We start from the raw sequence: 27,809 nt of genomic DNA, 5'->3' as shown, positions 1-27,809 counted from the left end.
TTAAGGATATGATGAAGATAATGATAATTACGTAAATGCCATTCTCTTAAAGAAAAAAATAAAAATAACAAATTCTCCTTTTTTTTTACTTGTATTGGTGCTGTGAGATGATGTTTGCATTCTTCACTTAGATTTGGGTCGTCGAGGGTGTTTTATTGGTTACTTGTTTATGGACAACAGACTGGGAGAACTGAACACAGTTTTTTTTTTGTAATTTGTTTCAGAGCAGACTCTTTTCAATTCATTTTTTTTTCCCCTTTTGGTTTTCTTTCGTTTTACATACTTTTAACCATGGTTCTAAAAATCGGTCTAGGCGGCGCCTAGGCCCCCGTCTAGGCAGTAACTCGGTCCTATCCGAAACGATTTTCTTAAAATCCGAATTATACCGATTTATATAATTCAAATTGGTTTAAACTGTTTTAAAGCGGTTAAAATTGGTTAAAATTGATCTAAAATTGTCTATATATGTTAAATAAAGAAATAATATTATTACAAATCTACAAATTTGTCTACTTTCTTCTGTTTTGTATATCTAATATTGATAATTCATCATAATAATTTTATAATTAAACTTAAAAACTAAAATATGTTATACAAATGTATAAAATATATAAAATAAATCAACAATTTGCTAACGCCTAAGCCTCGCCTAGGTCCCGAATAATCCGTCTAGTCGCTAGTGCTTTATAAAGCGCCTAGTTACCGCCTAGCGATTTTTAGAACATTAGTTTTAACCTCTGTTCTAAAACTCGCCCGCCTGTGCGAGTAAGCGGACGAGAACGCGTTGTGCGGTGAGCTTCCGTGGCGAGTTGGACATGATCGGTGCCATTATCCGGCAACCCGAGTTTTGACCGCAGAAACCGTAGTTTAATAGTAATCGGGGATTAATTATCTAAATCCGCGTAGTATAAATCGTTAAAATCACCAAAACCAAGTTGTGATTTTGATTTGTCAACTCCAATAAAGATCAAATCGAGACTAAATGATCCTGAATCAAGTCTAATCATTCGTAGAAGTGCAAGATATGGTGACAAGATAAAAGAATTGCAGAAATAAAAAACTTAAGAAGTGCATGGTGACAAGATAAAAGAATTGCAGGAGTAAAAAAATTAAGGATATGATGAAGATAATGATAATTACGTAAATGCCATTCTCTTAAAGAAAAAAATAAAAATAACAAAATGAGATGTCGAACTTGAGACATATTGACTAATCTATTTTTTTTTTTTAGTTTTAATAATATTTTTATTTGTTTATCTGATCTAAAATTTTATAAATATCATTTATATTCATAATTTTGATGAAAATTACACTATATTAAGTTTATATATTCTATTTGTCTGTTTTATACAATCTTAAACATGAAAATGTATTAATGTTATGCACAATTAAAGATTAACATGTTTTATAACATAGTAAACCATCTAAAAATTCCGCCCCGCATAATTTCCGATTAATCCTCGATTTTCTCTTTACGCGCTAGGCCCAACCCGACCGCCCGACTAGCGCCTAGCGCGTTCCCGAACAGTGGTTTTAACACTTTTTTTTTTGGAGTTCCATTCTTCCACAACTTTGCAAGGTTTTTTGTTGTACATTATGGATCTCAATTAAACGGGAAGTATAGGGTTTGTTGATGACAACTGCTGTAAGATGCCAATTTTAAGTATTTTATCTAGTTTCTCTTTAGTCGATGATTAAAATGATAATGTCAATGGTTCGTGGATAAGTAATTTGAATATGATAAGTTGTCGCGGAAAGCAGAGCGGACCGCGTCGGATCCTTCCCAAAATCAGCGCCAACCTCGGGTTATGTTTCATTTTTTATTTGATTTTCAAAAATGAAATCAGGATAGTAATGACAAACTCTGTGATAATAATGTGTTAATTAGGATAAGACATGCGAAAAAGATAAATTTATATAAAATTATTTAAAAAATATTATATGGAAAAATAAATTTATTTTTTTGATTGCGTTAATATTTTGGTCTTTAAACAATTTTTTTTAATTTTTTGTTAATTACATAATTTGTTCACTGATGAGCTGATCCCATTTTTAAAAAAAAATTAGGTCAAAAATCACTTACCGCATAACAACCTAACGTTTAGGTCGAAAAATCTCGGGTCTATTTGATTACAATGAAACTATGTCAGCTCAGTATTATATCATGATTTAGTAATTTAAAAATTAATTATGGTTATGAAAAGTTTACGTTTACGTGCCAATCCTATATATCTTCAATATTTTTTTTCTTTTTTTCTTTTGGTTATTGTTCGATATAAATATTGATTTCGAAGTTTATTTTCATTTCGTTTGTTTGTTTTGACCTGAGATTTAGAAAATGCTTATGATTTAAAATAATTAAAGAGATACATACTTAGGTTAAGATCTGCAGCTTTTGCCGAATAAATATTTTATATTTATTATGTATTTTATGTTTTTCTGCATATTATGAAATAATAAAATAATAAGTATATATATTAACTAACTAAGAAATCAGTTACTATTATGTAATAAATTGGAATGTGCATACAAATCAAACTATCACTCTTGTTTATTCGCAATCATTTTAGGGTAAATAAATCAAAACAATTAATTTTATTTATTGTATATGATATATAACTAAATTTAAATGATATTAACATATATGTATAATACACTTTTAATATGAATATTTATTAAATGAAGTTTCTACTAATATGATTTTATGATTATTTGCATATTTGTGTAACAAAAGTTTACACCAACGATTTTTTTTTTTAATGTGGGATAATTTCAATAATTTATAATCATTTAAAAAACAATGAAGATTTCAAAATTTAAAGTATTAACTTTTCAATATATGTTCAATGCAAATATCAAAATATAAGTATACATTTTTATATGATGTATAGTTTAATTTAAACGATATGAAATATATATTATATATTAACATAAAAACCTATTAAAATAAAATTATTTCTTCATGTGGTCTTATAATAATTGTATCTTAATATAGAAAAAAATTTAAACCTTGATCATAAAATTTTATGTGAGACTTTTAACAGTTTTAGTAATTTATACTCGTTTTGAAAAATTCAAAATACAACATATACAAAAAAATCTAGATTTTTATTATATGATTAATATAATTATGTAATTTATTTTAATAATAAAGAAATAAACAAAAATGATAAAAAGTATACAAATTGTTATCAAATATTTATTGTTTAAAATCATTAATTACTATATATATATATTTTAATCACATTAGGTAATTCCGTAGGTTTTATTTAAGGAAAGTCTGCGAAACAATAAAGATTTGATATATGCGACCAACTATAGCCTGCAAAATATTATTTTGCTAGAGGGTAGAAAATGTTAGACTATAGTTTACATAAGGAGCTGTAGAATTCTTTGAAATAGGATTTAGAAGGTATACACAAGCACCATATAAGATGAAGTTTTTTTAATTTTTACAGAATTCAGGTTATAACTTTTTAAAAGATCCTCGATTAATATATAGGGGATGTTGTAGATAACGACTAATATTCTTCTCCTCCCTCTTTGAGCGAGAAAACTCTCTCCGCATCTTCTTCCCTTTTACCTTAATTCTATCTTTTAAAGGGAAAGAAATCATGGGGAAGAGATGAGATGTTTTATTTTCTGATCGATAGATATGATCTATGTTACATGGAAACGGAAGCGGGTACGTGGAAGCGGAAGCATATGGAAGCGCATAAGCGAATTTTTAAAAAATATTAGGAAGCAAATACGTATTGAAAGCATATATATAAAATGGATATATATATATATATATATTAAAATATAAGAAGATTTTATAAAATTTAAAACTAAAAACTATATGATTTAAACTTAAAATTAAGCATTTATTCATTTATAATCTACATTATAATAAGACAATTTGCTCACTTCTCAGCGCGCCACGTAAACGTTTTGTAGGCCCTACTTTTAAAAAGTGTGAAAAATGTATATGGTTCGAACCCGGGTTATTAAGATATAAACACCAACATTTATACCTACATTATAATGAGACACTTTGGTCACTTCTCAGCGCGCCACGTAAGCGTTTTGTAGACCTCACTTTTAAAAAGTATGAAAAAGGTTCATGGTTCGAACCCGGGTTAGTAAGATATAAACACCAACATTTATACCACTAGACTAAAGGATACTTTGTACATTGATGGCTGAAACTAATATATATTTATGAAGGTCGGAACCCTTGCTTTCTTCGGCTTCCTCCGAGGGCCCTACAAGTATATTGTGGGTTTTATTTTTAAATGAGATTCATCACGTTATATGAAAAAAGCTCAAGTTTGCAACAATTATAGTTTTCCCATATTTTGTAATCTATTTTTTTCACCGGTGAACACTTCATCTCCCCATCTTAAATCGTTTGATCATAAATGTTCCTACTTTGTAGCCCTTCTGTAAACCCTATATATATTATTCTCATCTTTGATGAACCCAATTTGCATCTCCACAAAACTCATTGGTTCCTCTTAGCTTTAACCATCTTCTAGAAAATGTTTCTCTATGCCTCTCCAGTTCCTCAAACTGGCATCCCCGGCGTCCGTCACTCAATCTTCGAGTCTCTCCGTCTTGGTCGTAGTAGTCAGAGCATAGCATCTGGCCTCCTCCCCTTTGGGATTCCCTGAACTTCAAGAAAGAGTGAGTTTATGGAATCACGGTTCTCTTTCTTGACGAAAAGGTAAGTTATTCTTTGATCTATCACACTTATTTAACATAATTGTTTTTAATTGATTTTCTGATTCTTTGTTGAATAATATTATCTGCAGATTCCGTGATTCATGAGTTTATTCCCGCCGGACGTGCAGGCCATCTTTGAAAGCCGGTTCCATTGTGAAAGTCGATCGTTTTGAGGTTGCCAGGTGCTCAAGCATTTACAAGATAATTGATCATCCATTCCTAATTTGTTTCATCGCACCAACTCTTATTGATGAAGTCATCACACGTGCTCCTGAGATCAATCTCCAGTCATATGATTAGACTGTTCGACAATCTCCAAGTGATTGCGAACACAAACCTAGAACTCACAGGTATATTATCATATTGCATATGGGTTTATATTATGTTTTGATATCATAACTGTTATTTAAACTCTCAGATGTGGCTGGGAAAATCCATTATGTCCATGGCTCTGACCTCACCAAAGAAGCAACTAAAATCGTTATTCGTCTAATCATTGATCCGTAAGAAACAATCAACACACAATTCCCTTTATATTACTGTCTATATTGTCTTAACATCAATAATCAAAAATATTTTCTACCCAAGATCTGTGGTCATCTATTTATCTCTTTTACTTGTCAAACTATTTTACACAAACTTTTATTTTACAGCTTATAAGAAACCAAAACAACCTAAACAACCTAAACAATCAAAACACCAAAAACTAGAATTAAAAAAAAAACGAATCATTAATGATCACCTCTCTTTCTTTTCCAATCTTACAAATAAACTTCAAAAGAAATATATCAAACCAATCACCTCAACTAAAAATCAACGACACATACATCGAGTCAACTAAACAAATACAAACTATGCGGCCAGCTATTTAACAATTTACAAACTTACTTTCGCAAATTCTTACGAAGAAGACGATGACGACATCCAAGATCAGTGAAATTACCTAAACAAAAAAGTAGAGTAAATTATGAACTCTGATAAATACAACTAACAACGATTTTTGTTTACATATTACCCATCAAATAAAAGAGAAACAAACACAACCACACTAGGAGATACAAAAGACAATCCCGACACAAAGACGGCAACAACATCTCCACCTGCTCACTCCTCTTGTTTTATGAAAATAGCTTACATGTCCAATGTCAAAAAGCCAATGCTATTGTCTTCTTATAAGAAACCCATAAAACCCATTAAAACCCAAATACTTAGAATTGTCACTCATCTCTATTATTAAAAGAGAAGTACCCATTAAAAAATACCCCTAAGTTTTCTAACTTATTTACACTTCCATGGCACTGAGAATTAAATTAAACTACCTATTTTAATTCTTGTCTTTTCCAGTTAAATTAAAGAGTTTTCCTTAATCAAATTTAAATTTAATGTCATTAAATAAACCTACCTATTTTAATGCTTGTCTTTTCCAGTTAAATTAAAGAGTTTTCCTTAATCAAATTTAAATTTAATGTCATTAAATGAACCTAAAAATACATCATATTTAACGTAGCTTATTACGTACGAGTACGGCCCAATAATGAACTTGAATTTTATTTTTATGAAAACGTGAATCACTTGACTTATGTAATATTTAAAATATATTAACTACAATATAAAAAATGCATGTAACCTACATATACTTTGGTTTGAAATGATCATGTTCAAGTTTTATATAGTCAACTTACATCATGCATCGATCGATGTACAATATTCAAACCACCTATAGTTTTCATTTTCTTTATAGGATGTATCAACCAACCAATCATCCCATTGATTTTCTAAGCTTTATAAAAAACAAATCAATAAATACAAACTCAAAATCCAATATCTTCTATTAATCAAAACAGAATATCTTCAATGTCGTATCTTTAATGTACCTATTAAATATAGAAACTGTAACCATAATTACACTAATTATAAGAATAGATTTGATTCCAACCAATTGATCTATTACTTCGGTAATTGATTTGCTTGCAGAAGAGTAAACAATAAATTTAAAATTTATAAGAATATAAAGATATAGAGATTCCAACCAATTGCCTATATTTGCGTATGAATTTCGCATAATAAGCTTCAAATTGAACATTGAAAAAGATAGAGAGATTTTTTTTTAATCTTTTACCGACACAGAACTTAAACAAAACGAAGAGTTAAAGGTAATTTTTTTTGTTACACTTCCCGGAAAAAAACGGTTACAACATGGGCTTTTATAATACGGCCTTTTAACATATTAATGTTATGGACATTTAATAATTATCTTGACGAAAAAACAAAGACTATAAATAATTTATTATTAATAAAATTATGAAATTATTTACAATTTGATGACTAATTCATCGCCATTTTTTATATGTTAAATTTTTCATAGAAGTTTAAATCATTTTATTTTATTTAAACATGTATAACTAATTTATAATCTTTTATGCCATACTAAGTCATAATATAATATTTTTTTCATATTTTACTTGGTGAATATAATACATCAAATATTACAAATACATCATTTAGTTAAATAAATAAACAAAAACTGAAAATTCATAACCGCGCTGGCGCGCGGATCAGGGTCTAGTTTTATAGTTATTCCTACAAGTCTTCATGTATTTGTTTTAAAGGTCCGGTAAAAATTATTACTTAATACACACAACTTACACAACTAAACTGGAGAAAAAATATACAGAAACAAAAGATACTCTCAGTAACCGTAATATAATTTATGTACTCTCAACAGTACAAGAAACAAATTAAAAAGACAAACAAACAATAAGTCTCAGTGACACATCAAACAACACTACAAACTATATCAATCATATTACTAACACAGTTTAGTCCTTAGTCCTTCATAAATGGAGAACAATGCGAACAGTTCATCATCACAACTCTAACCCTATAATAATAGAAAACTTGAAAAACAATGATCAACCCAAAATGCAAAATTCACAACTACAATAACTCTAGCAAATATTGAGATGAAACAAGAACTATGTCCACAAGCGCGGGGGCAATGCCCCTAGTAATTTTAAAATGATTTCATATTAAAACTGTTAAAACACACATAATTAAGTTTAAAAGAAATTATTATATTAATTATTTTAAATACTTCATAAATAATTGACACAATACAGTTGAATCTAGTCTTTAAGGCAATATGGATATGGAGATCTTCCATAACATTAAGTGCAATTTTTTTTTTCTTGGAATGGAATGCACTTATTCCTTTTCCTTTAAGTCATAAACTTATTCCTCAAGTTATTTATCTTTCTTTATCTCCAAGCTACTCTCTTGTTCTCCGAGTATATACGACTCCAACTCAGCAACTTGACTCCACATGGTCTTCACTACTCAGCACGACGTCTGCTTCAGCAAACTAGGTCAGCGACTACTGGCGAACATCTTACATCTTCACACTCCTCCTAGATCACCGGAGTCTTACAAATCACTCTTTAATAGAAGTTAACGAAGGTTTGTGGCTACGACTAATATCATTTCAACATACTCAAACATGGTATACCCTCCGCGAACGATATAACGCAATCACATAAATATATGCATCAAAAACATGTTATATACCCACAAGCCTAGGCCCAAACGATATATAATATCTCTCACATGTGCATCAATCATAATCATCATAATATCTCTCGGGAAGTTCCGAGTCTCTTACCTCTATCTCACGGGAATTCAGTTCAGTTCATGGAATGGCCCAAGCTTAAGTTCACAAGAGAATACTACAGCTAATGTAACATCGTCCTTTTTATAAAAAAAATCTCTCTCCTTCGTTTTCTTATGTAAGAAATCTATTTGGATCAAATAATATAAACATTGTTATATATGCGAAAACGTAATCTATCCATGGGCAAAGAAATCTCGTTACTTGGAAACCATTTCTCGTTACTTGGAAACCATTTCGAATTTCAAAATCAAACAAGTAATAAAAGGAGGATATAAATCTTAGAAAGAGTGTCCACGTAGGCAAAAATAATCGGTCAATGAGAAATTATATTTTTGTCATGTCACCTTCTCTATTTGTTTTTACAAAATGATCATTTAACTTTTTACTTAAACAATTATAACCGAAATATTTTTTTAGTGGAATATATTATTTATATAAATATAATTATATTTTTTATTTACAGAATAGTTTGTAAAGAAATATTTAGTGTAAATAATATCATAATTTTATAAAATACTAAAATAAATTGGGTTGATTTTCAACTTTCACAAATAAAAAGTATTATTTGTAAACTTAGAAAATAATATATCAAGAATATTTTTTTCAGGAGAGAAAATAAAAAAATACATCGGAGACGAATCTATCTCTATTATGAAATTCCTCTATTTTAGAGAAAAAAATAAAGGAATACATTGGAGATGGTCTAAGGCATAGCCAACGTAAATGATCGACGTTGAGATTTCAGCTTTTCTTATTCTTACTATTCTAATGTTTCAGTATAATTTGAATATTCCATTTGCTTTATAATATAATGGTTTAAAAGAACTTTTTGTTTCACTATATAAATTGTTTTTATATTTCAATGTAACTTTATACTTATTGGATATTGTGTGGCCAATTAAATTATGTAAATTACTGTGTAATTGATTAAATTTATATATTAAATGACAGTTTTCTAAAGTAATAACTTTTAAATATTACATATTTTAATTAAAACTGGAGGATATAAGCCTCAGATAGAGTGTCTACGTAGGCGAAAATAATCGGCCAATGAAAAACTATATTTTTTCCATGTCACCTCCTCTATTTGTTTTTACAAAATGATCACTTAACTTCTTACTTAAACAATTATAACTGAAAATATTTTTTTAGTGAAATATATTATTTATATAAATATAATTATATTATTTATTTACATAATAGTTTGTAAAGAAATATTTAGTGTAAATAATATCATAATTTTATAAAATACTAAAATAAATTGGGATGGTTTTCAACTTTCACAAATAAAAAATATTATTCGTAAACTTAGAAAAGAATATATCAAGAATATTCTTTTTTAGGAGAGAAAATAGAAAAATACATCGGAGACAAATTCATCTCTATTATGAAATTCCCCTATTTTAGAGAAAAAAAATAGAGGAATACATTGGAGATGGTCTAAGGCATGGCCGACGTAAATGATCCACGTTGTGATTTCAACTTTTCTGATTCTTACTATTCTAATGTTTCAATATAATTTGAATATTCCATTTGTTTTATAATATAATGGTTGAAAAGTATTTTTTGTTTCACTATATAAATTGTTTTTATATTTCAATGTAACTTTATATTCATTGGATATTGTGTGGCCAATTAAATTATGTAAATTACTATGTAATTGATTAAATTTATATATTAAATGACAATTTTCTAAAGTAATAACTTTTAAATATTACTGATTTTAATTAAAACTGATTATATTTTGGAACATATAGAGTAATGTATAAACTAACTCTATATAGATATAATGACAAAATTGTAAAGTGGTCTCACCTTGAATTTTTCTCATTTTGTGCATTCCTAATTGGAAGGAGATAATCAACATCTAATATTATGTTACTCTCAGTATTTTAGAAATGGTCAAACCGTAAACCAAGTAAGGATGATTTAAGGAAGATATAAAGATGTATTTCCAGTTATCAAAAATATAGAATCAATTGACAACAACTTAATTATGTCGAGCGTAAGACAACAGAGAAGAGTTTTCATACCTTCTAATATTATAATATCTCACTATATTAGTGGTTAAATCAGTTTTCTCTAGCACAAATACTCACTCCATTATTGGAGTTTAGGCTTTTCTATTTGATTATATTAGTAGTTTGATCCAAAAAAAGAAACGTCGAACTGTACGTTGTAATTGGAGAAAGAAAACAAACAAAAATCAACCGAAGACTTTTAGGGTATATGAAACAAAAATTGGAAATAACAATTCTCTGCAATTAAAGAATAAAGTAATAAAATTGTAAAAATACAAAATAAAACAAAAAATATACACAGAAAGAAAGATTTAGTAAAATAAAATCATAATATAATTTTCATAATTGATAGTGCTCAGTTACACTAAAAAGTATAAATTTACAACATATACAGTTTTATTTACATCTTTAAACCTATTATCTAATTAAAATGATTCTAAAAAAAATGCCAGCTTAGAAAATATACGATAAAATATAATACATAACATTAATAATACATTATCACTGATCACTAAAAAATCATGTTAGTAGTAATAAAAATGAAATGACACCGCATTTATTAAAACCATAGAACGACACGTAACAAAGTGTTATTAAATATACAAAATACAAATTAAATATGCTCAACGCAAACGCACATAAAAATGAGACAACATGTTTGAATATATTTAAATAAATAATTTTAAATATATTATATTCTTGATAATTTTAAAATTACTTAAAAAGAAACTAAATTATTAAAAAATTAATATACAAATAAAACTAAAGCAATATTTTGTAACGTCAAAACAATAAATGAATAAAAATTATATTATGTTAATAAAATAGATTTTAGATTTTAAAGACTTCTAATTCATGTAATATTACAAAATTCAAAATTTGTTTATTACAATTAATATTTTACCATTAGATATATTAAACTAATATTCTAGATCGATATTCAATTGTCAGTTTTCAACTATTACACGTAAAAAAAATTTATTAAGTACGCTTTTTTTTAAAAAGGGGGTTTTATATTTTAAGTAGGTTATTGGAGTATTTTTTCTTTTCGTGAATTTATTTGAGATGAGATTCTGATCTTTTAAACTAAGATAATTTATGTTCTATACATATTTATATATTTTTTACATAATTCTAAAATATCGGTCTTGATTCTTCATATTTTATTAGTTAATTGTGTTACATATAATAGAAATAGTTACTTCAAACTTAAAATATAAAAAAAAATCAAATTTAAAAATTAGTTATATATAATTTAATATACAAAAATTCACATACAAATAAAAATGATAAATGTAACAAATTTAAATATATTATCCGCACGTAGCGGGAAGAAAGGATCTAGTATAATTAATGTTACAAAAACACTAGCAACAGGATGGAAAATACTGTACTTGTCATAATTGTTAAACATATACACGTACGTATACCTTCTCTAAGGACTGGGATAAAAATTGGAAGATTCTGTAATGAAATTTGTCTACAAAAGATAGAGCCCATTTCTTTTAAAGTGAAAAAGAAGACGTCTAGATGCATATAAAATTAGTTTGAAATGATAAAGACAATCTATAAAAAGATGATTAAAAAGAGAGTATAAAGGTTTTTTTTGTTGGACTGCATTTGCTAAAATTAGCATATTTAAACGCGTCTCTCTCTCCAAATTCGAAATATATAAACTCATCGAGTATCTATTAGTTGCAGAATCAAAACAGAAAGAATGTGCGAGAAAAGAGAGGAAAGCATTACGTTGGCCATCGACAGAGACAAAGAGAGCCAGAACGCTTTAAAATGGACAGTCGACAACCTTGTTAGCAAAGGACAGACTCTTACTCTTCTTCATGTCAAACTCAAACAATCATCTTCGCTTCCTTCGGGTACGTCACCATCTTTCTTTCTTTTTTTTTTCCAAATGCAAAATTACTTTGATTGATTTTGTTGTTTGTTAATGCAGGGAATAAGTCAAGCGATGATGGCGCAGAATTGTTTCTTCCATTCCGCTGCTTCTGTGCTAGAAAAGATGTGCGTTTTCGTTGCATCTTATCTCTTCTTTCAAACAATCTTATTCATTTGACCGACTCTTGTAACAGGTCCTCTGCCAAGACGTGATTGTGGAGGACATGAGTGCGGCTAAAGGAATACTTGACTTTGTGCAGAAGAATGCAGTCGAGACGCTAGTAGTCGGTGCATCCAAGATGACTCTTTTAAGGTAAATAGGCAACTGCTTTCTCCCATTTTAGACAAGACATGAGCATACTTATATACATTACTTTTGTTGGTAGAAGGTTCAAAGCACCAGATGTTTCAAGCACTGTCATAAAAAAGGCACCTAGTTTTTGTACAGTATATTCAATCTCTAAAGGAAAAATCTCTTCCATGAAATCATCGACATCTTCACTTCCGAGTTCCACTATGCGGCAGCGTGTACAAACTCAAAAGAGCAATATGAATAGTATATATTACCCCTTTTAAATTTTTTTCTAACATCTCTTTTGTTACCCTTATTGATTAAATGGCTTTCATGTCCCAGTTCAAAGGAGGCAAAGTACAATGCAACGAACACATGACGAGATCGAGATCAAGTACGCTGGTTACCTATGTAACATGTTTCATTCGTTCCCATAAAAAATAAGTTTTAAAACTTATGAAAACCACCAATGTTGATTAGGTCTCCCTTTACGAGAAGAGGATACGAAGGCACATACCAGGCCTCGATGATGGACTCCGATATATCGTTTGTGAGTAGTGGAAGACCTAGCGTGGATCTTATGTTCCCTTCCTTTCATGACCATGTCGACGTTCCGCGCCTCTCACTCAACTCTGAATATGAAGAAAATCGAATTAGTATTGCGACATCTTGCTCGTCAGATAAGCAGTCCATAGATATTGGTTCTTCATATGCAGCATTTTCATCAAGCTCCCTTGGAAGTGGGAGACAATCATGTTCACTATCGAGCCAGGTTAGCTTACTTTCACCACTGATTGCACATGATAAAGTTTTTTTTCATTTGTTTAAACTAAAATCTGACAGGATGAGATGGAAGCCGAGATGAGAAGGTTGAAAATGGAGCTAAAGTATACAATGGACATGTATAACACTGCCTGCAAGGAAGCAATTTCTGCCAAAAAGGCGGTATGTTCGAGTTTTGAACGATAAATAAATAAAATAATAATTTCTAGTCAGATAGGCGCACGCAACTCATATATGTATAATCAAAATCCGATTCATCTACAATCAGGCTACTGAGTTACACAAGTGGAAAGCAGATAAGGAACTGAAATTAGAAGAGGTAAGACTTGCCAAGGAAACAGCGATGCAAATGGCGGAGAGTGAGAAAGAAAAGAGTAGAGCTGCTATGGAAACTGCAATGGCATCCCACAGAATAGCAGAATTTGAAGCTCAAAAGAGAAAGCATATTCAAACCGCAGAGGAAAAGAAGAGGGCGACGAGTTCTTTGGCGAAAACTGATTTAAGATACAGGAAATACATAATCGAGGAGATTGAAGAAGCCACAGAAGATTTCTCTCCCAGTCGCAAGATTGGAGAAGGAGGTTATGGACCTGTTTACAAGGGATCACTAGATTACACACAAGTGGCAATAAAAGTTCTAAGACCAGACGCGGCACAAGGAAGGTCTCAGTTCCAGCAAGAGGTTGAAGTACTAACCTGTATGAGACATCCGAACATGGTTCTCTTACTTGGGGCCTGTCCGGAATACGGATGTTTAGTCTACGAATACATGGCAAATGGTAGCTTAGAAGACTGTCTGTTCAGACGAGGAAACTCTCCAATTCTTTCTTGGCAGCTAAGATTTCGCATAGCAGCTGAAATTGCAACCGGTCTGCATTTCCTCCACCAGATGAAACCGGAGCCTTTGGTTCACCGTGACCTTAAACCGGGAAACATTTTACTTGACAAGCATTTCGTCAGCAAGATTTCTGATGTTGGCTTGGCAAGGCTAGTCCCTCCATCGGTTGCAGACACCGTAACACAATATAGAATGACGTCAACAGCCGGAACATTCTGTTATATAGATCCAGAATACCAGCAGACCGGCATGCTGGGGACTAAATCAGACATCTACTCGTTCGGGATTATGCTTTTGCAAATACTTACAGCTAAGCCACCAATGGGTTTGACACACCATGTTGAGAAAGCAATCCAAAACGGAAAATTCCCCGAGATGTTAGACCCTATTGTTCCTGACTGGCCAGTCGAAGAGGCCTTGGTTGCAGCCAAACTTGCTCTAAAATGTGCAGAATTAAGACGCAAAGACAGGCCTGACTTGGGTCACGCTGTTTTGCCTGAGCTTAACAGACTGAGAGCACTAGCCGAAGAAATCATGCCATCTGTTAACTTTGGCAGAAGCCTTCGACCTTCACCGAATACTACTACGAACCGGAATAACTGCCACATACAGCGTCCAGTTGCCACAACTTCACTATATGTATGAGTCCATTAAAGTGTTTTAGCAGATTTTAAACATTGCTTGGTTAGTAAGCCATATTTTCACTTTGCAGGATATTATGAGTGATCCACAGCTACAATAAGGATCCGATAGCTCTGGTTTCCAAAAATAATCTACATACTGAAGAGGAAAATCCAAGTCGAAAACATTGAAAGAAGAACATATACATCTCGAGAATTGTTTCTACCCATAGCGGCGTATTCTGTACATTTCAACAGAGTAATCTATTTATATATGTTGGTTTTTAGAGTTCCTACCATGTTGCCCCTGTATACTTCATAATCTATACTAACTTTGATTGTTGTAAATGAAAACAGCTTGTTCTTAGCAACACACAATAGCTTTTATAATGTTTGAATGTCTTCCACCACTCTGGACGTCAGAGATATCTTCTCATTTTGTGTGGTCAGATATCTCATATTAATTGAAAAGTATTACAACAATTTTTTTTAGCCACATATCATCATTAAAATTTTTTAGAATCTTTAGAAAATAGGTTGGTCAATCTAAACATATATTATACTTTTTATTAAATTAACTATCAAATTAATTAATAGTGTATAAAATAATATTTTATATTCTTTCCTTAAATAAAAGCTACGAATTAACTAATATGATATATGATAATTAATGATTATGAATAATAAATATTTGATAACAATTTTTATATCGTCCCTCTTTATTGTTTAACTTTATATTATTTAAAAAAATTAAACAGTCACATTAACCATATAATAAAATATTTAGATTTTTTTTATATGTTATATTTTAAATTTTTTTAAACGATTATAAATTACTAAAAATGGTTAAAATCTCATATCAAAAAATTTGTGATCAGTAGTTTAACATTTTCTTTATAACAAGATACAAATGATTATAAAATCATATTGAATATGAAATCTTATTTAATAGATATTCATATTAAACATATATACATAAAGTCATATGAATATATACATGTCTATTTTAATGTCATTTAAATTAAACTATATACCGTATAAAAATACATAAATTTGCATTGAAAAAATATTGAGATCTTCGTATTTTAATTTGAAATTTGCATTGAAAATTTCTCATATAAAAAAATTTGTGATTAATGGTTTACATTTTTTGTTACATCAAATAAACATCTCGATTGAATTGAATTGTGCTTTTGCTCGACATTATATTCTTCAAATATTACATCTCGATTTGACTCCAAAGTCTAATTCATTGTAACAGGAGATGGCAGAGAGTAGCACTTAGTATTTGCAAAACTAGGATTAATCCGAGATTGTATAAAACATGACATGATTGCAATAAAAATGGAGATTCTTCTAGAAGAGAAGGTACCAAAGAAGATGTCATCGCCACCTACGAGACGCAATAATCATAAGCTCATGCAGATGTCCATATTAGACAAAAACGACAAAAGTGCTACCTTCACAAGTACGAATGATACTAATGGGACTGTGGGAGGAGCCTGCAGGTAGGGCAATACCATTTCCCTTTGAATCTGGTTTCGGGGGTGAGGCCAACGCATGTATAGTGAAACCATTCACCTCCTTGACACTATGGAAAGGGAAAAACGATTACATGGTTTTGTAGTAACCAAACATGAAATGGAAAATAAAATGGTAACAGAGCAGACTCACATTCTCATTGTCACAGGCAATCATGTCCCCAAAGGACACCTGAACAAAATAAAATAAAAATAACAAGCGTTAATCAAAGACCACAACAACCTAAAGCATCTTGCAGAATTTATATATATATATATATATATATATATATTCAGGACCTGATGGCAGACACAGTAGGTCGGTTCGTTAGGATCGATAGGCTGCTCATCAATAGGGGTGAAGTCTTTCCGATGGCTTCCTGGAGGAGGCATGAGCTCGAAGTCCCTGTCACGATCCCACTCTCTATCTCTGTAATCAATCTTCTTAGGCTGAGGTGTGCCATAAAAAGACTTGCGCTTTTCCTGCTTAGGAACTATAGGTAGTGGAGGAAGAACAGAAGGCTCGTCTGTTGGAATCTTCCCCTCTGATAGAAAAATAACATATTAGAAATAAAGAGGAACCCCACGACAATGAACAGGTTTAGCTATGATTTGAGGGTTTAAGTGGTCTCTATAGCTTAAAACAAAATTGCAGTGCCTTGAGGTTGATCTAGAAGAAGTTTACAAGAGACGGTAATAAAATAAAGAGCCCGAACAACAAGATGAATACACAGATTCCAACACTTGGCCTAGCTCCTTAATTCATTTGGTTATCTAGACAATCATCAAGGTGAGAAAAAAAAAAAACAGGACTGTAATTACCAACCGACAATTCTCAATCAATCAATCCAGGTCAGATTGACTCACAAACTAGGAATAAACTGAGCGTGTAGCCATTAGAATATGAAAAGACATAGTTTTCTAATCGATTATCCTTGAGAAGACAGTAGTAATTAGAGATTACATACCTTGCTTCAAATCTTCAGAAAAATTATTGAGATCTTCATCAAGTCGTTTTAAGTGACTATCAATCTGAAACCGGAGTAAGTATACATGATGATAGTGTACTTGTGAGAGACAATAAATCATGGAGCTTACAAGATCATAGGCTTGGCGGGCCAATAAGACCTTCTCCGTACACAAACTTAAAGCATTTTCCTGGCTGGACTCAATCTCTTTACGCATTTTGTCAATGGTTTCGTCGTCATCAAGACCAGTGTTGTAATGATTATTATTGCCACTGCCCTTCTTGGAGGCAAGCCCTAAGCAATACTTGGTTTGCTGCCTCGTCTGGTTTATGAGCGCTTCAAAAAACAAGAGACAATCATCAATCAAACAAAACACACACTAAGGGTTTATCGATCTTTTACATTGAGATCTCTCGTCCAGTTCGCGAACTGTATTTAGCAATCTCTGAAGCTCCGCAGGGAAAGTGCTGGCATCTACACGACAAAAAATGAAATAAAATTGAAGCCCTAAATCGAAACAACGAATCAGAAAAAATAGGAGAGGGTGGATCGATCTTACACTCGAGGTAATCATCCACGTAAACTCCAGTTCGCGCTATTGCCATCTTTTGGAATCAGACCCACACACAAACAAACAAACAAAAAACCTAAATCACAAAACCTCTTCACTTTGCCTGTTCTTCTTATTTATTTCCCCTAGCAATCGAACGAACAGAGAGCACAAGAAACACGAATGAACCCAAAACTACACACCCTTGAATCCTAACCTTTCCTTCTCCAAAGCTCCCCCCGCTCCCGTTTCCAATTCGGGGTAAATCTGATCTTCCCCCGCAAACTCTTCTAATTTTCTTATATGACCCTCTTCGGAAGTGTCTTTTTATGTAAATTCCTCATAAACCATTTTAGTATTCATCTTATCTCTTATATATTAAACATAAGTCACAATGTGACTTTTTTTTTTTTTTAATGGACCTAATTATTTCTATAAAATCATGTTACATTTAATCTCTAATTTTATCATTTAAATTTTGGGCATACCAGAAATTTTTATTGAGCTATCAATAATTAGATTTAAACAATAGATGATCCATTGGATTTATAGATAGTATAAATTAAATATATATAATTTAATATTGTAATTCTATACCTCTGATGTTAATTATTTAAATATTTGTCGATGTTAACTTTTAAAATTATAAAGATTTTTTTTTAAATTAAAAAAATCATATTATCTAACAATGATTAATCTTTACTACCTTAAACCAATGAAAACAAAATTTAAATTATATAGTTTATTTTAAAAATTAAACAAAAACTAGATGTTTAATTATTTACTCGATAATATAAATCTATGAAGCGAAAAGTTTAATTTTTTAAAAATTTTCTAAATTTGTGAAATGTTACTATATTTTTCAATATGACAATAAAATTTTTTTTACTAATCTTTATATATATAGTTATGATTTTAATTGAAATAATAATCCAAAAATATATATATAGAAGAAGATACAAATACATGTGAAAGTTTGAAACAATCTATTCAATGAAAAAAAATATACCGTATATTTATTATGTTTTAAAAATTGATAGACACATATATATTATAATATATATTAATTTAGAATTGAAAACAAAAATCCGTGCGGTTGTGCGGATCTAGATCTAGTTTATTTTAAAATACAACGCATGTTTTTTTTATCAATACAACACATGGTTAATGGTCATAAATTTTTGGGTGCAGATCCCGTTAGAATTTTGCAGTTAGATGTGTTTGGAAGATGGTAGAAATATTATAATAGGTGCTCAACTCAATATGTCCTTACTGGCCAAAAGTTATTCTCGTTAGCCATGTCCAATTCTTAGTGACCCTTATTATTATTATTATTATTATTATTATTCTATTAAATAGTCATTTTTATGTTTTTTTTTAACAAAAATAACTTTCAAAAAAGAAAATGACCAAAATAATCCATTTTTATTTTGAAATTTTTAAGATTTATTTTTTATTTTTTAAAATTTGAAACCCTATCATCAAACTCCTACCCCTTAACTCTAAATGTTAAGTCTAGATTAGTTAACCTTAAGATAAAAATACATTTTTACACTTTAATAAAATATATTTTGATCATTTTCTTCATTGGAAGCTATTTTGTGACAAAAACTTAAAAATAGCTATCCTAGAGAATTTCTCTTATTAATATTATTATTATTATTATTATTATTTTATTTTCGGTATTTTTTTCATATAACCAACTTTTTCTTCTAACAATTTATTTTTCTTTATCGTACTGTTTTTTTATTCAATAGTTTTCTTATTTTGCTACCAAAAAATACAAATAATTTTAAATATATTTCACTTTAATTTTTTTTTTATATATTTAATAATATTTATAAAAAATAAAATAGTAAAATAAATGATTTGTTGTATTTCAATCATCAATTACTTTAAACAAATAAATCTAATAAATCATTTACATAGTTCTTATTAAAGTCATTGCTGAAGCACTACCAATGTATGTCAAGTTTTCTGTTTTCTTTTGAAATTTGCCAAAAAATAACAAGTACCATTACAAGGTTTTGGTGGAGCTCGAATCCACCAAACAGAGAGATGCACTAGGCAAAATAGGAAAATTATGATGTCCAAAAGAAGAAAGGAGAATTGGTTTCATATAGATCATGAATTTAATCTGGCATATTATTAGCCAAACAATTGTAGCAACCGATACAATTCCCAAATTCTCTTCTAGCGAGAGTTCTTTGAAAAAAATACCATCGTACATGTTCAATTTTACGTGCAACAGGCATGTATCACATTCCTACATATGGACTAGCTTGATGGAAGCAAAGCCCTTACTATCATTAGGGATAAGACGAGTGGTACATTCATGATATCAAATTCAGGTTTGGGATGATCCATGGATCCTTACAACTCTGGCTAGGCCCACTATGCCAGCTGTCCCGGTGGTGCACCCACAAATGATGGCATCTGATTTTTCCAAGGGTACAACAAACTGTGGAATGTCAGGATGTCAGAGCAATTTGTAGCTCCAAAGGATATTCCCCTTATTCGAAGCTTGGACATTAGTCAAGCGTATAGTGATGATAAATATAGTTGGAGTTATATGAAGAGTGGGTTGTACACAGTGAAATCTAGATATTGGATGGCAAGAAATATAATGTATCAATTCTCCAAGGAAGTGGTATATGACCCTAGTATAACTAAGCTTCAAGCTTATGCCTAGAAGATCAAGGTGTCAAAAAAGATGCAACATTTGATTTGGGAAATGGCTTCAGACTATCTGGCAGTAACATAAAATTTGACACTGACGTCATATGCGTTTTGATAATCACTTTCGAAGATGTGGAGAAGATGATGAATCAGTTAACCATGCTCTATTTGAATGTCCTCATGCTTTGTTAACATGGGAATTAGCTTCCATACCATCGTGTCTTGGTACCTTCCCAATATCAAGCGTTTACACGAATCTGGACTACCTCTTTTGGAGGAAGAGTGATATAGAAGATCTTAATCTAGACAGAGACACATATCCATGGATTATCTGGTACCTATGGAAAGCAAGAAATGATAAGTTATTAAAAGGAATAACATGTGAGGTAGAGGAACTAATCAGACATGCCCAGAGTGAATGTAATGTCTGGTTCGAGGGGAACCAAAAGTCAAGTGATGATGAAGATCCACCACACGATACTAGTTTAATGGTGATCAGTCCCCGGAAATGGTGCCAAATTTGATGTGCTCAAATTACCCCCAAGAGAAACTCTCTCCAATAATAGCTCGATTGTAATATTTGAGGATCGTATCCACAGAAACTTGATATCTGACACAATAGACTTGAGTTTCAGATCAAGCTAGGTCAAATAGTATAAAACAGTAAATAAAGAAGTAAAGTAAATAATATAGTTGTTTGTTTGTGATGGAAGGAGAGTGCTAGACTTTCATTCAGGTTATCAGAACCATAATATATAGATGCTAAGGGTTGACCCTAGAACTGAAATTCAATAAGAAAATAATCCAGCTCTCGCATGCAATTACTAATCAGATGACTAAGTCTTTGTTCCAGCTCTCACATGTGAACAAGAAATGAGTGTCGATTGATACTATTGACTAAGTATCGATCGATACTTCCTTAGATAAACACTAACGACCTAGCTCTAGATGTATCTAACAACCTAGCTCGGTAGAATTATTATCAGGGTATGAGCCTACGTTCGTAGTTGTCAACAACCTAAAATCATGATTCTATTTAGCTACTCTAGAATACAAGCAGTTAGCTCAATTCTGTGAAGGATTCCTAAACCTAACAGGGGATATATGAAGACATGATAGTTGTCACATAAACCATAGATGAATAGTTGAAATAGAAATCAATAATAAAAACCAAAGGAGTTCCAAGAGAACTGTGAAGGAGTTTCAAGAGAAATGTGAAGGAGTTCCTCTCTTCTCTCTTAACCTAAGAGAAAACCTAAAATAATAGAATAGAAAGCATAGCCTAAACAATGGCTTAGAAACACACATAAATAGGGTTTTGAGTCGGCCAAGAGAATTCTGGTAATTTAGGGTAATTTCTGGCCTCAAGTCGGTCTTTAAATAGACTCGGCCCGTCTTCTGGCATCAGTGTCAAGCGACACCAATGGTGTAGTGTCAATCGACATTCCTTCATATCTTCGTCAGCTTCACGAGGAAGCTGACGTACCACTCTCAGTAGAACGAACATAATTTTAGATCTAACCATCAGATGGATCTCAAACTTGTGGCATTGGAAAACTAACTAAATTTTTTATCTTGTGTCAAAAGATAGGCTCAATCAAATCGTTGTAAGGTTTCCATCCATGACTAAACGTTTGATGCTTCTCTGCAGTTCTGCACCTCAAATAACTCCAAAGTCACCAAAGTTTTCCAAAACGCACTTGAACCTAAAATACTGTAAAACAGACTCCAAACACATATAAGATACTCAATAAAGAACATATACCATGGTCTAAATGTGGTAAAATCTATCGTATATCATTGTACAAGAGAGTGATTTCCCCTTTTCCCTTTTTTAGAGTTGGTAGAGCACAGAGGAGGAGCTCTTGCTCTCGCCGGTTCTATTTTGAACGATATCGATTACTGGTATGGTGGCTATGCTTCGGTGTCGTGGTGAACCACGCATGTTTCCTTTTGCTCGAGGATATACTTATCCAATGGGTCTGGCGTGTGTCGGATCTTGTGTGGTGTCTCACTGTGTTACATTTTTGTCATCTATGGCATCTTCATCGTAGTTTGGTGGCCTTCCTTTCATTTTATATTCCACTTCTCTGTGCTATTTCAAGGTTCAATGTTTGAAGCTTGTTGACAGTTTCTTTCTTGTTTAGCTCGTAGTTTACTTGTGAGGATTGATCCGTTAGTCACTGGGTTCAATGTTTGGCTGGTTAAGATAGCCTTTGGGGTTCTCAAAAGAGGCGTTTAGCGGTGAGTGTAGTGGGTCCAGGTTGTCTGTGGTCCTCTTACCTAATCGGTGACCCCAACCGGAGATACGACACATTCTAGTGTCGTGTATTGTCACTTGACGTTCCATGGTAATGTTGTTCTCAATTCCTTTTAGCAGGTCTTCGAGCTAACAATCTTCTTAGGTCTTCGAGCTAACGATCTTCTTAGGTCTGTTTTTCTGCAGGTCCTTTATTGTCGGACGCAGTTTTGGTTTCTTTTGCTCGTGCAACGTTTGGCGATGGATACGAGGTTGTATAGTTTGGCTCTTGGCATTTTCCTACGGTTAGTGTCCCTTGCCCTCTCTCTCTTCTGTTTGTCTCGTGCTTCAGAGTCGGGGGTAATTACAAGCTTAGATAAGCACACTAAGATTTAGCAATAACATGAGAATTTTTAGCATTTGGATCTCACCTTCTCGTGGAAGATAAAGAACGGTGATCAATTCTCAAAAATATCAAAACCGAACTAGTAAAACATGTCGAGGTGATACTTAAAACGAAGCTAGCTAGAAATTTTTGAATTGAAATATTTTGTGTAAGCCAGATTTGTAAATTCCGATTGATATATTATAATTCATTAAAAAAAGAACTTTTATAAAAACGATCGAGTTTGTGGAAACCCTTTAGTCTAGCGGTTTGACTAATGGATCATTAATGCTTTTACACCAAAAGATATAAGGTTCAAACTCCAGAAAATCTAAATTATGCAGATTATGGAAAAAAAGAGGTTACAATAGATCTTCAGCACGTTGCAGGACGTACCCTCGGACATTACCTCATAAGGCGGCTCGGAGTGACGTAATCAGATGTATATTCACACAAGGTATCGACTTTCTCATCGTTGTAATAACATAATTAACCGGACATCAGAAAAAAAAACGATCGAGTTGGAACGCACCGGAATTTTAAACATTAAAACCACAAAAGCTAGGAAAATTTAATATACAGGAAATACCACTAAAATCCACGTACACACATACAGCAGAGGAAACGCCCACCTTAGAAAGACTGAAGCGTAGGGAAGAGAAAAAAAAAGAAATGATGAGATATCCGAAACTATTTATACAACTTCCATATCTGTTGTTGCACTCTGGTCCATCTTTTGCGTTTGGTCTCTCTCGGTTATAAGAATCCCACCAGCTCGGTTTTCAGACGCACCCACTTCAAGAGCTTCTATGTACAGCACTTTGACCAAGTTCATGAATCTACGACGAAACGTTGGTATCCTTGACATCGATGCTACCATTCCCTGCAGCCTTGCATGAAAAAAAGAAGAATATAAAAAAAACCACTTAGCATCAAGCGTGGGTGTGAGAACAGAGGCGTGCCTACAGTGTATTGAAAAAGGTATTCGCCTCAGGCCCCCGATTAATATGTCTTTCTTCAGGGCCCCAAAATTTAAAAGAATTTCGAGTCTATTGGTTTAGATTTATTTAAATAAAAAACATTTCTACGAAAATTAACTAATTCACCTTCTGAATTCACGTATTTTTTTCTATATGACATAATATAGCATATTTACGTAATAACTTATTCTTTTACGGTGTTAGACGTATATTTGGTGAAAAAAATACATCATATTAGAAAATTGTTTTCATCACAGTTGTAAATAAGTTTATTTTTAAAACTTGCCTCAGGCCCCTAAAACTCTTCGCACGGCACCGTGTGAGAGCACTGATCTAATGATTGATACTTACCTTCTAATTATGGCCTGTAATTGTGCTTTCCTCACTGAATCACTCGAGGGGAACCCGGTGCTATCCCAGTTTTCGGTTCTTTCGTTTTTGTATACCATCACCAATTTCCTTAGACAATACTCTTCATCCTCAGTCAGCTTCAGATTCTTTATCTGCTCCTTCATTATCAGTAAAGGCCCAACGAGCCACACAAACACTCTGTCTTTTGGGCTGTTTAGTTCCGTAAGCTCCACACCATCAGCTGCCATAAGTTTTTCACAAAATCATAATTAGCGCATGAGAGATCATCTTTGCGAGGATACATATATATATATATATATATATACTTACTGATCACCAACCCGGACGAGTTAGACTTAGCCGATGCAAGGAGACATTGTAACACGGTCCAAGCGGGTAGTTGGATAAAGAGCTTCTTACAATTACCCCTGACAAGACATTGCTCTACATCTTTCACATTTATCAAGCCATCTCGAATAAGGATCCTCCCATTCACCTCACAAGACTTAAACAACCATTCCCATACCTCAAAGCGAAACACAAGATGCTCGTTTTATATTTGTAAAGTCAAGAGGATATATGAAAATTTCCAAGGGCTAATATACCTGAACTGGTTTATATAGTGTGATCGCTTTTTTCAGTGTCCTCGACTGTTCTGAAACAAGCCGGGAGCCGTTTATTCTGCTATTGAGATCAACGTTCTTCCTCTCTCCTAATACTTTCTTCCCATGAACAGTGTCTGTTTTCGTCCTATAGCAAGGCCTGGCTGTATACTACACGGTCAATCAACCAATACTGAACATAGAAATGAGACACTATGTACCTTGGGAGGCAAGTTCCTTCTCTTATATAGAGTAAATCATTTACGTATTCGTCAAACAGTGATACCGCAGCTATTATATAATTACACCCCATTCTGAAAGAGTCCTCCTGAAAAGATTTTCGAACGATTGTAAGGATAGAGTCGACCTAGCAATCGATTAAAAAAAATTCAAGCAAAGAAAGATCTAAAAATAAATGATATTTCCCAATAACCAACCAACTATGCAAGATGAATGAAGTTTAATCGGTATCTGTTACAAACCTGATGAACGATGACTCCACTGTAGAGTCCTAGAAAGAAACTGGAGAAGATCGAAGCTATAACAGCTCCCACGACAGCTAGTGGCCACAGACATATCGCAAGACCTGCAAATGGAACACAGACAGTCTCCAAGAATGGGCCTTCCCTACCAACAAGGTCTTCTAATAGCCTTTTCCATCCTTTGAGCAACATATATGGACTTTTATAAAGAGCAACAACTGTTATCAAAACACCATCTACCACCACACCTATGAGACCTGCAAGCAAACAACTCGGCACCAGAGACAACCTGTAAAAAAATGAGATTACGTTTTTGTAACCATTTTGTTTTAAAACAAAGAAAGCGATCGTCACCTTATCTCTAAAGGTTTAGCATCGGCGGAGACCATTTCTCTCAACTCATCCATGTAGGAGAAATAAGAATGGAAACAGAAATCAGTGAAGTCCGTAACCACAGTGCAACTCCCTTTTATAGTTGACAAGGAACCATCAACAATACAATGGTAGGATTTGCTAGTAATAGACTCCCCTACAGCCTCGAATGTCGCCATAAGGGGAGTGAAAAAACCGTAAGCGATTCCACCTAGGAGACTTCCTGCAATACCAGTAACTGGCCAGAGTAGCAAAGGCAGTGGAAAAAATATCAACGCCAAGGTCTTCAAAACCAGCCCGATTCTCTTGGTTCTAGGGTATTTACCACAAGAAAGTTAGTGGAAACACAGAAAAACAAAATGGGTTTTTGAATTTGATAAAAGAATTTAAAACCTCGCCAAGCAGTAGTAGGTCCAAATGAAATGTGCCGGCCAAAGGCCAATGATCACAGAGGAATTGCCAATCAAAATTATAGCAGATGAGATTGGACCACAAATCAGGGCTGTGAAGACAATAATAAATAAAAAACAAGAGTGAAAACTTTGCATAAGTTTCAGAGCTTATTGCTACATAACCAAAATCTTGAGTAGCAACTAAAGTGGACCTAAGTAAGGATGAAGGAGTCAAAATACATACCCTTGAAGAGGCCAAGAAGCAGCAAAAGGAAGAAGAAGGGAAGGAAAGAGACAAAACTCCACAGTTTCTCCAGAAACCCTATTGGGACCTCCATTACTTTCTTGTTTTGGTAAAACCTCCGGTGATCAAATGCTACAGATATAAAGAAAGTGGAGGTGGCTGTGTGTACGTGTCACTCCCCTGGGACACGTGGCGACTCAAAAGGGTCTGTAGCGGGATTCATCCACTCGCACTTGTTGGTAGGAAGAATGTTGTTTGTTCTCTACCGTAATGGTAGACTTCCGGTTAAGCTTAGTTTTGATCTCCTATTAGGTTGATTGGCAGTACGGTTTAAGACGTTTCAATTTTGTTCAACCGTTCACATAAAACCTGCCTTATGATGATGCATCATCTATGTAATCTATTAAAACAAGAGTACAAATAAAAATTCTCACTTTTTCTAAATATTTACAAAGGATTGTCATTGGTATAAACCGATGCTAACACTAAACTATACCTCCTAAATTCAATTGTTTTATCTTATATACTATTAAAATAGAATCACTCCTATAATTCTACCCTTGGTTTTTTAAGTTATTTACGTCTCAATGCCATTGTCTTATTTTCCAAAAATCCATTCGGCCATTTATTCCACCAACCATATTTAGCCAAGTTTTATAACCAATCACATCTATTGATATTCCTTATTTTTTGGAAAAAAAAAATTTGGCCCTCTTTTATTCAACCAATAAGATGTAACAAATTTTTAGATTTAATAATTAGATATTTATTATATCACAAGATTCTCTTATAAAAAAGTAACTGAATTTCAGCCATCATCAATTCTGTTTCCTTAATATTAGACATATAATATATTTTAGATCTTTCAATAACCGGGTAGATACAAATACAGCATATGCTAGGAGCTTTTTCGAAAATCCTAAACACCTTAACTTCACTATAAATATGTATTCATCGTTTCTTAGACAAACCACAAATTTTACAAAATCACTATGGCTTCTAATAAGAATTTTGCTGCGATTATAAGGCCTTCGAAAACATGGGTGTGCATGTGAAGGTGCTACACACATGGAAACAGCAAGAAGGTGAAACAATGCAAATCATCTTAGCCGATGAGAATGTAAGACCCATATGTATACTTTTTTCATAGTATAGATGTTGACCTTAATTTTCCTCAATGATATGAATAGGCCCTAATTGTGTAGCCTGTTATTCTGTTACAAA

The 27,809-nt window shown here is 32.3% G+C and overlaps 3 protein-coding genes across 5 annotated transcripts; 1 reads left to right on the top strand and 2 right to left on the bottom strand.

The window, feature by feature from the left end:
* The first annotated feature begins 12,112 nt into the window (after positions 1-12,112).
* Positions 12,113-14,846, top strand: LOC106338725 (U-box domain-containing protein 35-like). The gene is made up of 8 exons (XM_013777633.1): positions 12,113-12,269; positions 12,347-12,414; positions 12,483-12,601; positions 12,675-12,844; positions 12,923-12,974; positions 13,076-13,352; positions 13,424-13,525; positions 13,632-14,846. The coding sequence occupies exons 1-8, from the start codon at positions 12,113-12,115 to the stop codon at positions 14,844-14,846; spliced, it is 2,160 nt and encodes a 719-aa protein (XP_013633087.1).
* Positions 14,847-15,996: 1,150 nt separating this feature from the next.
* Positions 15,997-18,185, bottom strand: LOC106337062 (PHD finger protein ING2). 2 transcript variants are annotated; one of them, XM_013776082.1, is made up of 9 exons: positions 18,077-18,185; positions 17,869-17,914; positions 17,712-17,783; positions 17,440-17,645; positions 17,310-17,373; positions 16,642-16,886; positions 16,496-16,534; positions 16,282-16,412; positions 15,997-16,214 (listed from the first exon to the last, which is right to left on the bottom strand). In XM_013776082.1, the coding sequence occupies exons 2-8, from the start codon at positions 17,912-17,914 to the stop codon at positions 16,302-16,304; spliced, it is 783 nt and encodes a 260-aa protein (XP_013631536.1). In that variant the 5' UTR covers positions 18,077-18,185; the 3' UTR covers positions 15,997-16,214; positions 16,282-16,301. The 2 variants fall into 2 exon arrangements, with proteins under 2 accessions (XP_013631536.1, XP_013631537.1); XM_013776083.1 differs by having other exon boundaries at positions 18,063-18,182.
* Positions 18,186-23,721: 5,536 nt separating this feature from the next.
* Positions 23,722-26,697, bottom strand: LOC106340377 (uncharacterized membrane protein At3g27390). Of its 2 annotated transcripts, none has more exons than XM_013779258.1 (9): positions 26,586-26,697; positions 26,343-26,451; positions 25,932-26,261; positions 25,578-25,866; positions 25,317-25,423; positions 25,099-25,255; positions 24,824-25,019; positions 24,494-24,734; positions 23,722-24,052 (listed from the first exon to the last, which is right to left on the bottom strand). In XM_013779258.1, the coding sequence occupies exons 1-9, from the start codon at positions 26,677-26,679 to the stop codon at positions 23,857-23,859; spliced, it is 1,719 nt and encodes a 572-aa protein (XP_013634712.1). In that variant the 5' UTR covers positions 26,680-26,697; the 3' UTR covers positions 23,722-23,856. The 2 variants fall into 2 exon arrangements, with proteins under 2 accessions (XP_013634712.1, XP_013634713.1); XM_013779259.1 differs by having other exon boundaries at positions 23,885-24,045.
* Between the last annotated feature and the right edge of the window lie 1,112 nt (positions 26,698-27,809).

Source organism: Brassica oleracea, chromosome C4, assembly GCF_000695525.1.
Source record: "Brassica oleracea var. oleracea cultivar TO1000 chromosome C4, BOL, whole genome shotgun sequence".
Taxonomy (NCBI): domain Eukaryota; kingdom Viridiplantae; phylum Streptophyta; class Magnoliopsida; order Brassicales; family Brassicaceae; genus Brassica; species Brassica oleracea.
The sequence above is the reverse complement of the archived record's forward strand: the minus strand, read 5'-3'. Positions and strand labels throughout refer to the sequence as shown.